Raw genomic sequence first — 18289 nt, 5'->3', positions numbered from 1 at the left:
GAGAGTGAATACTTTGTACAGTGTGAATATCAAGGTGAAAAGGGTATGAATGTACCAGCTGAGTTTTGCTGCATGAGTTCATCAGTCCATATGCTTCTGGAAAGATAACCAGAGACACTCATTTTCCATTTTGGCTGATACAGAGATGTGGAGGAGGAGGAAGGTAGTCTGAACCATCACCTGCTCTCAGATCTGCAGGGATACTCTACACTTGGCAAGATGCCACAAGTCCTCAGGAAACACAGCTGCTACAGAACACTGCAGTGTGTGTCCTTAATGACTCAAGACACCTGCAAGCATATCAGACTGATTCTTGCTCTCTGTGCTGCCTCCCCATACTCAAACTCAGGGTCTCAGTCATGATTTCCCAGCTGCTCTGTGGCCTGGCTTGGGGACTGTAAAAGACACCGCTCCGGGTCGTTGGCTGGAGTAAACAGTTCTGTTCTGAGAGGCACCATGAAGCTTTTTACCACCAGGGTAAATAAAGCCTATCTGTGCTTGAGAGAGGTGAGAACTTCAGTTATCCTCATTTGTCAGCTGGAGAACAGATGCACAGGAAGTTAAGAATATGTCTAATAATTATGGCAGACTTCAGGGTCACTTTCAACCCCCAGCTCACCAGATGCCTATAAAGAAATGCCCTAAAGTACAAGCCTCAGCAGCCGTCCAGTCCGAATGCAGAAGCTTTCCTGAAGTTATATGATATACTTGGTTCATTTGTCTGCTGCAGCCTGCAAGTGTGGGTAGTGGTGAGCAGCAGTCCCACGTGGCACTGTACAGCCTGTCTTTGCTGTCCATAACTAGTGGCTTGACTTAATGGAGAAAGTCAGTTCATAGACAGGGCTAGGTGGAGAATTAAGGAGAAAGACGTGGGAGCTGGAGTTGTGAAGCAAGATACAGATGTGGGGAAGGTCACTGAGGTGGCTGAGAACGCGCAATCCTTTGTCTCAATCATAACTGCCAATGGAGATGCATTTCTTGGGAGTAGCTCACAGACTGAAGACAAAAATCTCCTAGATATTAAGGATCATCTTGAATTATTACTCATCCCTTGAAATAGATAAGCGAGTTTTTGGCCTGCTCACACAGAAGCAGCACGCACTTAACTAAAAAGCTCCCCAAATATCACATTCTTCCTCATAAAAGTAGTAGAGGAATAATAATGCTTATAGGAAAATTATAGTTCATGTTAGCTCATGAATGCAAAGTACTAAAATACACATGGCAACTAGGCCGTGTAAAAGCACATATGGAGGAGGATTTCCAAGCTTTAGCCTGGGTTTGTCATAAGCAGAGATGCCTCTGAAAAAGGCTGGAGGTTTTTCATGTGGCTGTATCAAGATGCTCCTCGGTAGCACAGCACCAGTGGGTGGTTTGCTATGCAGCACCTCTGTTGCTCTCTGTTGTGTGCGTGGCTGCTGCTGGGATGTCAGTGCCTGCAGTTTGCCTTTCCGTTTGATCTGTCCTTGGTTCAGCCACCTTTCCACAATGTCAGCATTGGCTCCCAAGGGAGGTGATAACCGAAAAAAAAGGTCACACACCCGGTGAGCTGCAGCCACTGCAAGTCTATTACTCAGCCTGAAACACGCCCCTCTCCAAACACACTTTGTTAAATGCTGACCGCTGGATAGATGGCAAAAAGAGACTATAACTAGTTTTCTTCTGTGTACTCACACGTGCACAGGTGGGAAATTCCTCTGTGAATTGTCTCTTACATGCTGTCAACCAAAGGACGAGTTAATACAATTCTGCCATGCCAACATGAGCAGATTTCAAAGCTGCTTGCCTGTTGCTCCCTGTATTTCCCACCTCTTGTTGAACAGCTGGTCTGTAGAAACAGAGGAAATATTTCTGTTCAGAGATTTCAAAACCAGCTTGAAAGATAATGGACAGAGGATACCTCAGTATGTTCTTCTCTCTCCCTCAGTGTTAGTGCAGCTGGAAAATTGTCTGTATGACTGGTAAATCCCAGACCTTTTTAGACCTGAGATAGACATCCAACACAGGTTCTGTTTTGAATGGAAATCTATTTTCCTCTATCCCTTATTTTAAAAGCATCTGTAGTTCACAGCTACACTCAAAACTGACAAGTCTGCGTGTCAAATGGAAATGCCAACATAATATGGTGTGACATGAACAGTGCCCAAACATTTTCTTATGGCTGGTTTTGCTGGTGCAACAAACGTATTTTTTAGCATTTGGCTGTCTTAGGTGAAGATGGGGTCTTAAGACTATGTTTTCTTTATGCTGGAGAGTTACCATTTCTGCTACATTCGCATCCCTTTCTTTTTCTGCAGTGATATTTGCAGTTTAAACTGGTTAGATAGAAAAGCCAGAACTCACTAATTTAGAAACATCCCACACCACAATACCCAGTCTCTTTTCCACCTAGATAAAAGTACTAGCAAAAAAGTGCAACCTGTGTTAACTTTAAATTGCTGATCTCAAGCTAAAAGGTGACTCATGATGCAGTCAATCTTCAAAGCTCATTTTTATTCAAAAGGTGATAGTTTAATCCTCTGTTAAGTTAGGTGTTTTGGAAAGAAGCAATTTTCAGCTCCAGCTTGGAGGAAACTAATTATCCAATACAACATCCTATAGTACAGAGATGGGATCTCAAAGTATAGTGTGTGCATTTGCCCTCAAAGATAGTTTCACAATTAAGTCTAGGCCTAGCCCATTAAAAAAAAAAAATGTTTTGGTAGTTGTTATTAGTTAATGGGAAACAGCAGGCTTTTTGAATAAGCTAATGACTCCTGACTGTGTTTAATTACAGACTTTCTTTAAAAAGGTATATCTGACACTCTCCATTAAATAGCTAAGTAAAAACAATACAAAATATAAAATAGTTGATGGTAAATCAGCCCATTTTTTCCTCTCTTTAAGTCTTTTTATATCTCAGAATATGTGCATGCTTTTTAGTTTAGTTTAGTTTTGTTTCAGCAAGCCTGCAGCAGAAAAGCAGGTCTGCAGGTCTAAGTGATTATAATGAGGAGAGGCAGTCCCGAGGTCTGGGGTAAAGAGGGCTATGCTGCTAGTCTGATTCACTAAAATTAATGGCTTCATTTTTGTCTCCTCGGAAAAAGGGCATTTATTCCTGCAGAAGCCTGACTGGAGCCAGGAAATTCTGCCCCTCGAGGGAAAAAGGTCCCACATCTGGGTGGCTTCTGGGAGGTTGCTTGCCTTTCTGGAAGGCAGCAGCTCCTTTTGCTGGGCTCAGAACTCAGTTTGAACCAGGAGCTGACAGCTACTGCCTCTCACAAATCCTTCTCTGAAGCTGCTATGGCTCCTGGCCCTGCACCAGCCCAACAGCATGCTGTCTGCCTGCTTGCCATCTTGGGTGTCCTGCATTGCTGATCTTTCTTCTAAATCATGCGTGAAGCCCCTCCAGTAACATCAATGCAATAGGGCACTGAATCAAATCATGCACATCAAGGGAAAAATGTTAAATACTTCTAGCTTTAAAATTGCTGAACAGATGTTCTTTGTTTTTGACTCAAAATCATTCATGTTTAAATACAAAAACAGATGAGCCAAGTGTGAGTGTTTCAGGCTCAGAAAACCCACTGGAACCAATGAGGAATGGTAGGCTTGTTTTATTCTCACATCAGTGCATCAATTATGTTTAAAGTGCTTTCCCTAAATTTACTTCTGTGCCAGGACAGTGTATGAAAAAATAAGCAGTGGGGGAGGTTAAGTGAGGATAACAGTAAAAGTTGTAATTTAGTTTTAACAAACAAGAATGCTCCAGCCATGTTTATCTGCCATGTATCGTGCATGCTTTTTCAAATGCTGTAGGGAGCCCTGGTACTTCTTTGTTAAAAGGATAATTCATCTAATGTTACTGCAAAACCTATTTTTGTTTTCAACTGTATTGTAAAGTTGACATAAATCCACTAAAATATGTTTTTTTCTTTTTTAAATCTTGAAAAATATTTACTTCAAGTTGCCTATTAAAATATCTCCCCCTATGACAACCACATTGCTCCATGTGTGAGCACATTGCCCCACAGTGATTCAGGGTCATATTAGATTAGACTTTAACTCATGTTAGCAAAATCAGCATATCACAAATGCACCACTAACATAGGCATTTCAAGCATTTTGAATAATAGGATCTCTAAACACTCATATTTTTTCCCCTCCTAATGCCTTTTCCAGAACATAGTGGGAAAGTAAGTTCAGATACCTGCTTTCTGAGGAGAGAATGCTGCTCTCGGGATAAAAATACAGGATGCCTGCCCAGAGAAGATTTCTTGGCAAGGGAAAAATATTTATGCAACTGAAAGCTCTGCCTTGTTCTTTTATTTCCTGTTTTGAGGTCGGGAGATGGGAATTAGTTTGTGCATTATCACAGATCCAAACATAGCTCTTGAAATAATGCAGGATGGTACTGAGGGGTGCCCACATTCCCAGGCAGAAGGTGTTCCTCCCTATTGCAGGCTCCTCATCCAGAAGCAATGAAAAGGGATAACCAAGTGGTTATTGCCCTGTTTTTCCTATATCCCTAAAAATACGTAGAAAGTTCTAGAAAGGCCAAGATGAGCCTCAGTGTGGAAAAGGTGAAGAACCTCTAGTTAAGGCCTTTTCAGCTAATTTAGGGCCTTCTAGGGCTCAGAGCCAGCTGTTATTTTGAGGAAGATGAGTTGGGCAGATTTTTCTCTTAGCTCTCTCCTGCCTGTACCTTTCTTTTTCAAAAAGTGTGTGTTTGTTTCTTACTGTCCCCACATATCTAATGTACACTGATTCAGCACAGTCCCAATGCCCATTTCTATTTATTGACTGATCTTAGGGAGCCCATGCCACGGGCCGTCTCTGCAATGCTGTGAGTGACTTCCATGCATGTTTGAAGTTCTTGAGGTGGTTGCAGAACACTTTAAAGGAGCCTCTCTCTGTCTTTTACATCCATTTACATCTTTGTTTACGGTCTGTACTTCTTGGAGCAAGCCATGTTAGGAGCAGAAAGCCAGCTGAGCTGATGCTATTTCTGGCAGATGGGACAATTCAATGACACTCCATGTTGGCCTTTACAAAGCACTCTAATCCATTATGGCATAGTATGCCAAACTATCAACTACAACCTATCTTTCTAGAGAGCAATAAGATTTTGGCAGAGGGGTAAAGTGGTGGAGAGGGGCACAAATGGCTGTTTCCTTGGAGGGCCTCAACACTGCGCTCGGCCGAGGGCCCAAGCCCAGGGTCAGTGTTCGCACACTGCAGCTAGGCCTCACAGGAGAGTATCAAGGGCTTGACACAAAAAGGGTGTCTAATGGTGGACAAAGAGCTAAGAGAAAGAGTAATTACAGCAGAAGCTGTGTAAGGGATGAGAAAAAAATGAAAGGAGCAGGGACAAAGTAAGAAAGGGAAGAGTTTGGCTGACAGATATTGCTTTCCATTTCTCTCAACCGCCATACTGTCCTGAGCACATCTCTAAGCACCCATTAAAATATCTTCAATGATTCTCTTCCTCCTCACCTTGAAAATTTGGCGGGACTGTAAATAAGCTGCTCCTACTTTTAAACATAAGCAGTGTTTCAAGCTATTAAAATTGTATAAGCATCTTTCCTCTTCCCACTCAGTCAGTGCTGAGTTTTGGAAGAAGCGTTCAGCTGTTTTGGCAGGCAGACTCGCCTATCAGACAGACATGCTTAAGGCTTTCTGACAGTTCTGGGTTCCAGCGTAACAGTGAAAATCCTGTTTCTCCTGATTCACTGAGGTTTACGTTTCTAAAAACAGTAATCCATATTAGCCACAGTAAGGGGACATGTCTGCAGAATACCCCATGCAACAAAGTTGTATGATGGCATCCCATTCCTTATGATGTGTTACCTCGATGTCTATGTCCCTTGAGCAACTGTACTGGGTCTGGCTGGGATGGATTTAGTTTTCTTCACAGCAGCTCCTGTGGTGCGGTGTTTTAGATTTGTGACCAAAACCAGTGCTGATATCACACTAATATTTTAGCTGTGGCTGAGCACTGTTTGCACAGCGTGGAGGCCTTCTGTTTCTCTCTGCTTCCCCAGTGAATAGATTATGGGGTACACAAGAGGTTGGGAGGGGACACAACAAGGCAGATGAACCAAACCAACTGTAGATATCCCATGCCAAATGGCATCATGCTCAGCTATTAAAAGGGAGAGGAGGTTGGAGGTGAGGTTTAGGAGTTAGCAATATTTTTGCATGGGAACTGGCTGAACTGGTCTACCTGTGGGGGGTGGCGAGCAATCACCTTTGCATCACTTGTTTTGTTTTCTCTCTCTCTTCTACTTCTTCTTCACTTATTAAATAATTTTAATCTCAACCCACAAGTTCTTCTTGCTTTTAGTCGTCCTTTCCCCTGTCCCCCTGGGCATGAAGAAGTGATCAAGCGTCTGTGTAGTGCTTAGCTGGATAGTGGTGTTGACCCACAACAACAACATTTTGTAGTTCATGGACCAGTTCTAGACCTTTGAAGTCAGGATGTCTGTTTCTTCCTCAGAGTGCTGTATATCACTGTTGACATTTTTGAGAAAGTCTAGAAAAAAAAATATTTCTTGTTCAACACCAGATATAAAGCATTCTTATCAAACACAACTATAGCAATCCTGTCTGAGGACTTGGAAAGTTTAAGAAAATGGATCTTTACTCCACTTTTCCAGCCAAAATAGCATTTTTTTCTCTCCCCTACCCAACTCACTTTCTCATCTTATGCCACTGTTGCATTGCAGCTATGTTAATTTCACCTGCATACTTTTGTCTGCATCTCCCATGACCATACCTGCTCTTTTCTCCACAAAAGAAGATCTACCTCCAATCTGACCTGTATGTCTGCTCCCCAAATGTCCTTCAAACTTCTTGGCAAGATTCAATTTATCATTATCTCTTTCTTGTGTTGTTGGCTGATTTATAGATGGATCTCTGTCCTTCTGTAGGGAAGGTTGGAAGTACAAGAAGCCTTTTCTTTGTATGGATGGGCAGCTTATAATTTTTTTGTTCACGCTTTTCCTGGCTTGTCAGTTTTCTAAGATTTTCTGCTATCTATTAATATATCCAACTGGTTTAGAATTTTTTTAATGCCCCTGTCATTTTGGCATCTTGGTTTCCTTTCAACATCCTCATCCCCTTACAATACGTGCTTTTGCCTGTGGCAGGGATTTTTGTTGCTTTTAAAGTGGGTAGATGTGAAGATCAGAAAGAGTTCAGGAGAAGAGGGAGCATTCTATTGGAGCATTTCAGCATTTCAGCCTCCTGGGAGGTTGCTGATTTATGAAGAGGAAGATTTTGCAGCATTTCCTAATTCTGATCTGACTTTGGATTCAACATATTTCTCCTGAAGCTGCCTTCAACACGATTGATTTGTTCTCAGCTCTCTTAGAATGTACTCTGCATAGTCTCAGAGCTGCAGGACTGCCATGGTGTTTCTTAAGATGAGTCTGATGTTGCTGGGGCATGAGCTACCACTGTATTCTAACTGGCATTGGGAGTGGACAGTGAATGAACAGTGGTGGTTCTGGCTGTTCTCCAGCATCTCAGCGAAGATGGTGACCATTATAATGACACTTAAGGAATATTAATTGCTCTTTTGTCACTGGCCAGTGTCTAAAAACATCCCTCATCCACAAATGAGGAATTCATTTACAGGACATTTTGAATACATGGGTAAACCTTTAGCTGGTAACTGCAGCCCTGGTTAGTGCAACGTCAGGATAATACTGTACTAACCAGCTTGCAATTTGTAGCATTGTAATTGTAGAAAAGAGGAGAAAAATGTAGAAAGGAGAAGCCACACGTCAGCTTGCAAATATCTTGTAAATATGAACTCAGGTTAAAGATGCTGCCCCATCTCTAGAAGTGTTCAAGGCCAGGCTGGATGGGGCTTTGGGCAACCTGGGCTGGTGGGAGGTGTCCCTGCCCATGGCAGGGGTTGGGAACTGGATGATCTTTAAGGTCCCTTCCAACCCAAACCATTCTATGATTCTGTGCTGCTTTCAAATATAAATATACATCTATCTTTAAGCCATTGAGTCATAGAGATCTTAATGTCAAAATTATCAGCCATTAATGAGATCCAGGTATTGCTGTCACAAGTCATCTTGGATCAGTCTCAGGTGACTGGCTGCAAATGAGTTGGTTTCTAGAGTAGGGAATGAATTTGGAGCCCCCTGACTATGGGTCTTCTGGATTCTGAAGCTTGAACATCCTTGGATAACTTTGGATAACAAATAATTTTGGGGGCAAAAGGGGTCAGTAATATCCTTCCGGTTTCACCAATCTCATTTCCTTAATTTCCTCACTTGCTATTTTTGAAAGCAGCCACTGCAAGAAAACTGGCTAGTGCTGCACTGCTTCTCAGAGAAAAGAAGGCTGTCTAACCTGTGTTAGAAGGCCTCTGGACTGTGAATTCTGGTTCTAGAATGGGGATCTTGGAAAAATAGCAGTTTATTCCCCTCCAGTTCAACGCATAGCCCATTCATATGCATCAGTATTTGTATAGTTGCTGCAAAGTACTTGAGACATCTCTGTGGACTTACCAAACTACTTAAAGTTGCAATTATTACGTACCTAGAAATAGCTCAAGTACAGCTTGGAACACAGTTTATTTCCCCAAAGATGAGTGGATAGGGACAGCGCAAGGCAAGGATAGCTCAGCTAAATGCTAACCCTTCTGGAAAATTACATTGAGATCTTTAAAAATGTTTCCCAACTCCCAGAGAGAAGCTGAAAGATTTGACCTCAGTGTAGCATCTCATCCAAAAAGCAGTAAGTAGTTCTGACAGGGCAAGACTCCCCAAGAGCTGTCAACGGAAAAGTCAGAACTGGACGCGGGCCCAGACTTGGGCTGCGCTGAAACTCAAGACTTTTGGGGATTTCAGATGAGCCATAATTGGACAGATAGGGACTGCAGGAATTGCAGTCACTGACAAGGAGATCATTCCTAAAATTGCTGGTGGGGAAAGTGGAAGGAGGGACCATTTCAATTATTTGCTGCTACCAACACATGCAAGACCTGTTCAGGGAACAAAGGTAGGCTTTGTTTCTCATTCTGGCCACTCCGACACTTCCCAAGAGCTTTAAGTCGGAAGGAGAATAAGAGGCTTGCTCTGCAAATAGCTCAGATATCAGAGTGGGACAGAGCGATCAGCACGAGGGAGTTTGGCATCATTATCTGATCATCATCTGCCTGAGAGCCTCAATCAACACTCCAGCCGCATGGTGCTGCGCCAACAAGTGCAAACACGGCGCCTGCCCTGGAGCGATCGCAGGCCAGCGTTGGGGTGGGATGACGAGGGGGGAGTCGGGGAGAGGTGTGAGACAGTGTGATATTGGTATAACGAGCACATTTGCATGCCATCAGCAGTCGCAGCCAGCTTTCTCCCCAGGCTCTGCCAGGTGGCCGCGCTCCGTAGGATTCATGGCAGAGGTAAAGCTGAAAAGGGGGGCTGATGGAGGACAAGATGGTACCTTTGTGGGGAGATTTTTGCCGTGATTGAGAGGGCAGGCTGTGAGATAGCATAAAGGTGTCTGCAGGAGAAGTGACAGAATCTGTTATCTTTAGTGAGGGAAGAAAGTTTTCTGCCATGATAGAGTATTAGATTTAAGAGCCAAGGAGAGACCAAGCAGTGAAGAGGCTTAGATGAAAAGGCACAAGCTTTTCTCCCAATCCCACAGAAAAATTTATAGTATCAAAACATGTGCTATCAAGATGAAAAATTGAAATCTCAGAAGCATTGCTTTGATGTTTTTTAGCTGCTGGGGATCTCGAAAAGAAATCCATTACGTTCGACTTCATCATAAAAAGAAACTATAAATTCTCACTGCTCACCTCATGAATGATCCCCACAGGGCAGCAGGGGAGTTGGGACCTTCCAGCTTTCACCCAAATGTCACTTTTCACCCTCAGCCCAAGCTGCTACGTGACAATCACTGCAGCTTCAGGCACAGCCCGCTCCCCACTGAGCACTGCTGTGCCACCCCAGCCCTGGTGTGTACTTGCAGTTTTGGGTACCCTAGGGCTAGCATCTGCACCACCCATGCCTCCTGCGAGAGGGAAGTAAGACTACAAAAGATTTTATCGTGGTTGTACCGTCCTGGTGGGGATGGGCTCCAATATCCTTAAGGTAAGAGCTGCTCCCACTCTTCAGTTTCATTAACCGAGCATGAAATGTATTTTTACTCTGTTTGGTGTAGGTTTAAGAAGGAAATAATTTTGAAGCAGAAAGCCAGAAATGATCAATTTGAAATGTCAAATGATTTTTTTAAAACTTTTTTTCAAGTGAAAATATCCTTAAGTGGGGTGTCTTCCTCCTCCGCGGAAAGCTTCCACTTTGGTGAACTGATATTTTTTCACTTGAGAAATCATGAGCTTCTGTGAAGAGGGAAGCTGGTGCTCAACCTGGTACAGAATGGGGAAAGGTGAATAAAGAGGAAATGTGGTGAAAGCACCAAAAAGGAAGTTGGTCCTAGTGGCCGCAGGGCAAGTAGATTTCAGACGAGGCAGCTAGGAATGACAGAAGCAGATTTTTTAAAATTTAATAAGTAGTCAGAAGCCCATTGCATGGCTCTGGAAAAATGGACCAGGGATAACACCCAAGCTACCAGTGGCTTGCTGCCAGATGTTACTGTTGTGACAGAAAAAGGATGGGACTTGGGAGAATAAGATAAGATTTGCCAGGAATGATCAAGAGCACAGGTTAAGAAAAGGCACATACGTATGTATATACATGTGTACGTATGCTATTTATCAGGAAGACAGGCCAAGAAGTGAGATTAGATGGCTGCCAGTGATCATGAATAAAGTTTTGCATTTGTAATTTGTGTATAGGCAGATACTTAATCAGACCAAATCCTATATGGTTATCTCTGCAAGAACAATGCTAAATCTTGTTTGCCCAAAAGAACAGTCCCTAAAAAATATTTTCCCCATCCTTCTGTTTTTGTGATATATAAGAATGGAAGTACTATAATTAATCCTCCCTTGACACTGCTCATAGATGCAGTAACTTCGTATTGCACCAGAACAATTGGAAATCTGAGCATCTGACTTGAAAAGCTGAATTAATGGGAGCAAAACTTTCCCCTAGGGCTGTACAGGAGAGACAGGATTTAGAGCACATTGAAAAGAAAAAATGTTAGCCAGCAATTTAGTCATAACTCTGAGAAGGACTTTCTGCTCATGGCAAAGAAGACTGTGTGCCTGACCTTCCTGAGGCTGAGTGCCCCCAGCTTTTGCCCTGAGAGCACTTAAGGCTGAGTCCCTATCGAACTGGCTCAAAGCAAACAGAGGGCACAGCCCCTTTGAAGGGCTGTTCATGCTTCCCAGCACTGCGTCTGCCCTCAGCTGTGCTCATTCTCTCTTGAACAACAACTGGTAGTGCCTCATTTGTGGTGGGAAATGTGTTCTGGGGAGGAGATGAGAACCCTGAAGTTAGCTTTGCTTTGACAAAAGCACTCTGTGATCTGTGCTCCGTTCTTGTATGCATTCAGCAGGAACGCCATCAGTGTGTTGTTGTAGGATGGAGCTGTGGGGCTTGAGAGGGGAACAGAGGTACAGGCTGGAAAAGGGGGGTAAAGTGTGCTCTCAATTCAGAATCTGGGTCCCCCTCGGAGTTTAAGCGCCTGCACATCTGCAGCTGTTTCTGACAGCTCTGAGACTGGGATCGTGGAAACGTCCAGGCACAAGTGGTACAACCCCTGTAACCCAGAACCACTCACATGGCAGACAGGCTGAACAATTCCTGGCCTTCACCAAAATCTTGGCTGTGACATGCCCTGCAGTTCCCAAGTGCAATCCTATAGCTTTTCCTTGTTTCCCATAAAGCAGGTGTAATTCGTCATGGTTATTTTCAGGCACGAGAGAGCAAGTCGCTCGAATCGGGCACCACATCCAGCTGAGCAGACTGGGGGAAAACCACTCAGTAGACTCAAGAAAGATGAACCAGATGGCCCAGCTTTAAAAACCATACCCACAGCAGGTCAGTCAGTGCTGAAACTCCTGTGTCAAAGCAGAAACATCCTTCCCCAGACGTGGGAGACACAGCCTGTTCCTCTTTAAATCTGTGCTGTGTGCTGCAGTGCTCTGCATTGTTGCCATGGCAGAAATCTCCCCATAGTAATAACCTCTTTCAGGGAAGGTTAAAAAGAGACAGTGCACATGCTCAGAAAAGCTGCACTTGTTCTGTTAGCAGTTTGCAGCGGCCATTTCAAAGAGACCATCACAAAGGCGAGAGAGAGATCAGGTACCGATTTTTTTTCCTTTGTTGGAGGGGGTGACTTTTCTCTTTCATAGAAGACCTTGCACACATCTGTCTCTGTTCCCAGATGCATTGCTGCGAGAGACCACCCTGGAAGCCTGTCGTGATTGTTTCTTGCAGATAGCTAATTCCCACAATATTACTAAGAGGCAGGAGTTGGATGTGGCCTGAGGTGACGGCTGCACTTAGGGAGCAATTATTTTGCAGCAGGGCCCATGTGTGAAGCTGAGCTGAGGCTGGGGTGGGCAACCTGTAAGGTACCTTGAAAAAGTTTAACAGTGTATCTGCTTTGTTTTTTGAACCTCTATAGCACTGGTAGTCCACAAGGAGAATAGCCTCCTGTCCTACTGACCTGCAGGCTTCTGCATTAGGTACTTTCAAAGGAGGCTGGTGTTACCCTAACATGCTGTTACTTGGAATCACTCTGCTGCACCCTGTTGCAAAGCCTTGTGCCTTTGATTGTACTTGCTTTGATCACTGGTCACCATTAACTAAAACAGGAAAAAAACAAGCCACTTGTTATGATTTTAATCCCTTTATTTTAAGGATTGAACAAATAAGAAAAAGCATCACATCAGATCACTTCTAAATAGTGGAAGGAATAGGAAACATAGTTCTGGGGTTACAAGAATTACATTACCAGATGTATTACTTGCTATGGGCCCAAATGTATTTGTGACTCTGTGCATGTGTATTTCTTGCTTCTGAAACATCCCCTGATCTTACATTTAGGTTGAAATGCACAGAAAAGAGATGTGTAATGCTCACCTTTCCTGGATAAATTGCTGGTTTACACATACTGCAAGTGTTTGTGCAGAATTTGCAGCTTCTGATTAGCTGTGTCTGAAGCAGTGGCTTTGCATGTATTGAAGACGAGACTTGTTTCATTGTGTTTGTGGCAAGATAAGGAAAAACCTCTCCCTTCCTGCCTCCCTCTATTACACCTCCAAATGTGAAATACAGGCTGTTCTGGAGAATGCTGTATTCCTGCATTCAGCACATGTGGATTTGACATTCTTGTGCAACATCTTTCAATTAATATATACTTAAAAAAACAGGAAGAAACAGCCTGTTGTACTGCTTTCCTGGACTTAGCTAAAGAAAACCTTCATGTGGATTTTATAGTGTTTTTACAACCCTATTTGATTCTCTTTTTCTTTCCTTTGAACAAACAGGACCAGAAGGTAAACTTGGCTGAACTAAGGACCACCCTAGTAGCTCGCCAGGATGCTTGAGGCTTGTGATTGAAATCTCTAATAGGCGTTTGCAGCTTAAGCCAATCCAAGTTTTCTGTTTCCTCTTGATCTGAACAGTTTACTTGTTGGATCAAGAAAACACTTCATTTGAAGCCTGTGTACTTATCAAACATGTTACCTCTGTGTGAAAGGGTGGGTGTTGCAGGACCAGATTGTACCTGTTGTCCGGACATGCTGTGGGCTGGCTGTGATGTTCAGGAACAAATGGATGGCTGCAAATAATCTGAAACTCAGATTAGGAAGGGAAATGTTTTTTTGATTATTTACCTCTCTGCCTACGAATTTGTAGAAGTTTAACAAAAGTCTTTTCCTTCAGCTATTTTCATAATGGAGTAAGTTTTTATGATCAGTGTTGTGTGTAGTTAGTGATAGTGGTTAGTTTTAGTTATTATTCTAGTGAAAAGATGATACACCAATAAAGCAAGCCAGCAGGTAAAAAACTCATTTTGAGGGACAGATGCATTTCAGGTAGCTCTATAATCTTTAGAGGCTTGATCTCAAGGTCTAACAGTGAACCAGCTGTCCAGACTCATGTGCTGGTCTGTGTTCATGTAGTTAGAAAAAAAGATTGGAGTCAGAGATTAGGCAAAGTTGCTGGCATCCTGGATTTCACATGAAAATGAAAACCGTCTAGGGACTTCTCATCTTCTCCTTCATTTCTAGGGACATTCTCTCCCAGTTGTGTTTTACATGCAGTATTGGAAAAGTACAGGGAACGTCTGACTGTGCTATAACTGTGGTATAGATCTTCTGATTGCTTGATTGCTTTCTTTTTTTTTTTTTTTTCTTTTTTTTTTCTTTGAAAGGAGGACTGACAATGCTTTAGCTATCAGGAACATAAAGTTCTTTGTAACAAAAACCCTGGTATCTATAATGTTCCTCCCTGACCTGTTTGTGTCTCTTGATAAAGAGAGAAGCACCCGTTCCCGAGATGCTGGCACCCTGCCTTCTGAGAAGAGTGGTCCTTACAGTTCCTTTAGTTTTTGTGGCTGCACTACTTCTCATGGAGCCTGTTAGATCTGATCAAGAAGCAGGAACAGCCATACCAGCTGAAAGTATGTACCACCCTACAGTCCTCTCACACAACCTGTACTGTAGCTTTAGTGTTGCAGGACACCACATCACTGAAGCTTGTCCAAATAATTCAAACTGTTTTGGAAATGTCTTACTTATGTTGTTTTAAAACCACAACCTGAACTTTCATACTGTTTTCCTCCTGCATCCAAGGCTCTCTAGTTTCTTATTCTTGTCTCCTGCCTGTTGCTGTCTTGCTGAACCTGAAATCTGGCAATGTTCTGCACCTTTTATTTTGTGCAGCTTTTTCATTGTGTTGGCCTTTTCTATACCATGAATCACCCTCTTTGCCTTTCAGAGACATTCTTGAGACTTACTTTTTTTCAACTGATGTTGACCCTTCATTACATCTTTCATTCTTGGTAATGTCTGCTCTAATGAATTCAGTACTTTTTATTTTAAAATTTCACAGTGAAGATGCCAAGAAAGCACAACTTGTCAACTCTTAGCCTTGCTGCCTTCAACCACCTAATTCTCCTGTGCTAATCTGTGTTGAGTTTAATTTATGTCATAAACATAATGACAGGTCCATGCATCAAGTTGTTGGTGTGGAAAGTGCTGTCCTCTCCTTTTGTCTGGTGCATATATGATAACACTAAAGTTGGGTGGTAGTATAACAATGAGAGAGGAAGTCTTTAGTGCTGCTTGGTGTTTATTTTTTATCTCTCTCTCCTTTTTTTTTTCTTTTTTTTTTCTTTTTTTTTTTTCCCCTGGTCAGTTAAAGAATTTGGCAGGCTCCTTCTCTCCCGCAGCCAGGATCCCTCTCTGCTAGTTAGCACACAGGTCGTGAGCTGGAGGCCAGCTTATCAGAGGCATGTAGTAATCAGCCAAGTATCAAGTGTTTGCAGAATAGGCTGACAGACGCTGCAGGATATTCTACCCTTACTCTAGGTTTTATCCTTTCTTCCTTACCAGACTTCAAAGAGCAAGCTAAGCCTGTGCTCAGAATTCCTCACTTGTGCAGTTATTGCCTATGAAGTTGTCAGAGAGGCACAGGCACTGCGAAGCAAAGAAGAGCATATGTAGAGGCTGATGATTCTGAGACATTTTATCATGTCTGTATTTGTTCAGTCTCTGTACTGCAATCTGTTATAGAACAGCTTTGTGTTACATGATGATCAAGGCAAAGCAGGCCTTGTGACCTTACGTGTGGATTATCTAGATATCTTAAACTGCAATTATTCCAAAATGCAGCAGTTTTGTTTATCACAGGGCATTGTGTTTATCTGCTGCTTGCTTCACTAGCTTTTGACAAAGCTGTATCATATTCAAGGTTGGAGTCCTAGTGATCTGTCTTAGTGATAATGATCTCAATTGTATTCCATTAGCTTTCTACTTAGAGCTCAAATTTGTGAGATTAGGAGACAGATTTTTCCTGGGAACAGGACCGTGGTTGTAGAGATCATCTCTGGAGAAGATGAGGTTGAACATGTGGTCAGGGTTAGTGGAACAAAATGGAATACACAAGTTATGGGTTTAGTGTTTCCACACTTCTGTGAACTGTGACAAGAGAAGAAAGATAGTGGAAAGGGGGAGGGGAAGAGATATAGAAGAATGAAGGGAACAGCAGTGAAGGAAGAAGAAAAGGGAAGAAAACATGATACTTTTAATGCAAATTTGTTGAAGTCATTCTTTTGCCATTGAGACATTGAATGGACCATCATGATGGACCAATTGCAAAAGCCTGGATTGGTTAAGAGTACATACATCAGTATTCATTGTGGACCTTTTTCTGTAGTTCTTCATCATGCTCAAGATCACTGTTTACTCATTCTTCTTAATAGCTCACGCTATATTCTCTGCTAAATGCTCTCCTAGGCCGCCCCTGTGTTGATTGCCATGCGTTTGAGTTCATGCAGAGGGCTCTACAGGATTTAAAGAAGACAGCATATAATTTAGACACACGGGTAAGGAAACATTCAACTTTTTTTTTTTTTTTCTTAATATGAAAGAAAGTGCTGTGGGTAGGAGTAGATAAATTGGATGATTTTTGCACAATACACTGTCATTGAACTGTACTGTCCTACATTCTAAGGTGATTCTTGGTAATTACATTTCACCTCACTGGGCAGTAATCTGGAATTCCTCTCACTTGGGTTATCACGTTATCAGGGAAACTAGGAAGTTTATAAAAGTGAACTGACAGTCCTTAGCTCTTTATCCTTCTTTTGGCCAAGTTAGAGCCATTAGCGCTGCTGTTCTCATTTCAAATGCTGAGTGCACACCATTGTGTTTATGTCAGAGGGAGTAAGGTCACAGCATCATTTACATTTATTACCCAAAATGAGAGTCAGCTCAAACAAACAAACAAAAAAAAATACTAAAATAAAATACATGCTTCTGCCCCTGGGGAGAGGCTAAGGGAGGAAACATCATCTCATAGATATTTTTTACATTGCTCTGATTCCATAATGATGAAAAATACCACAAAGTAGAGCAGCATTGAGAATTAAACTTGTTTGGCTTGCAGTCAGAGTGGAGAATTTGCCAAGGTTGGTATCTTGGTATCTTCCTTCTGTGAGTGAAGTTGAATCTGTCTCTTGCTACTGCAGCCTGCAATCTGTGACTAGCTGTATCCCAGCTGCTGTCAGATAGTAGTGTCTTGGGAGGGTATATTTTCCCCTACCTCCCATGTACCCTTTAGCTAAAGTGCTACATCTGCACTCTTGCACAGATTTTTTCAGCAGAAGGCACTCAAATTTTTTTGCTATTCTTATCTATGGTCAAGGTCATTCGCAGTTCAAAGCTTGCAAACTGGCATTTTTGAAGAATGGTTTGAAGTAACTCCAGGCAGGGTCCATGACATTTGGATGAAAATGCAGCTGTAGGAATAAAGATGCCTTGAATTGTGATGTACTACAAGAAACAAACATTTGAGCAGAACCAAATTAGTATGTAGCAGATTTACAGTTAAACAAAATCTGTTCAATAAATACAGGTCAAATGTATTTTGGGCTCCTCCATGAAGAAATCCTGTTAATGCATACATCTGCTGAGTACTGCATACAGCCAAAACAGGATGTTCAGATTGTGCTGAAAAGTGGTTCTAGCACACCTTTTCCTTCTGCTAGAAGCTTTTGAACTTTTTGCTAGAATTTCTAAATCTTGATTCAAAAATATCTCAACTACTAAAATCTTCTCTGGTTGTCTGGCTATGGCAGTGACCTTTAGGACACCTACAGATTTCATACCAAGAGTAAAGCTTTATAAAATAAAGGTATCCAAAGCTGGGTGGTAACAATGAAGACTGAACTGCATAGCCCCCAAAACAGCAACTGTATTTCAATATCTAAAAGTAAAAATAAAATAAAAGACAGCCAAGAAGAGGAAACAAGGATACAAAAAAAATGCTCAGTTGAGAGGAATGTCCTATGGTTGAGTTTTGCAGTCGTAGATTTGACAACAAGCTTGAAAATGCGGCTCCATGATACATTCTCACTACAAATTTATCACTTCCTTGCCACTTTAAAATCTAAATAATTGAAGCCATATTGAGATCCTTCAGGGCCTCTGGATAGGACAGGCTTATTCTAGTCACTAAGCTAGGAATTCTGCCTACATCTTCAAAATACATGGAAATATTTAATAGTTGAGGACTTCTTGGCTTGTAGAACTGCCTTCTACACTGTTTCAGTTCTCAGTTTTATTATTCTTCTGTGGCCCAATTTGATGCAAACTGGGAGTTTAAAGACAATTACTTTCAGCCACATATATATTTTACATTTGACT

General features: G+C 42.2%; 1 protein-coding gene across 5 annotated transcripts in view; it reads left to right on the top strand.

The window, feature by feature from the left end:
* Window positions 1–18289, top strand: part of LOC121069242 (neuropeptide-like protein C4orf48 homolog) — a 29011-nt gene that overhangs the window by 7271 nt on the left and 3451 nt on the right. The window contains exons 1-3 of one of the 5 annotated variants that reach the window (XM_040555219.1): window positions 8872–9003; window positions 14397–14541; window positions 16379–16467. In XM_040555219.1, the coding sequence (XP_040411153.1) occupies window positions 14418–14541; window positions 16379–16467 (213 nt within the window). In that variant the 5' untranslated portion in view covers window positions 8872–9003; window positions 14397–14417. Of the gene's footprint in view, window positions 1–8871; window positions 9004–9330; window positions 9401–9958; window positions 10098–12082; window positions 12216–14396; window positions 14542–16378; window positions 16468–18289 lie in introns of those variants that run through there. The other 4 variants (XM_040555217.1, XM_040555218.1, XM_040555220.1 and 1 more) reach the window with 4 other exon arrangements.

The sequence above is a fragment of the Cygnus olor genome, chromosome 4, assembly GCF_009769625.2.
Source record: "Cygnus olor isolate bCygOlo1 chromosome 4, bCygOlo1.pri.v2, whole genome shotgun sequence".
Classification (NCBI taxonomy): Eukaryota; Metazoa; Chordata; class Aves; order Anseriformes; family Anatidae; genus Cygnus; species Cygnus olor.
The sequence above is the reverse complement of the archived record's forward strand: the minus strand, read 5'-3'. Positions and strand labels throughout refer to the sequence as shown.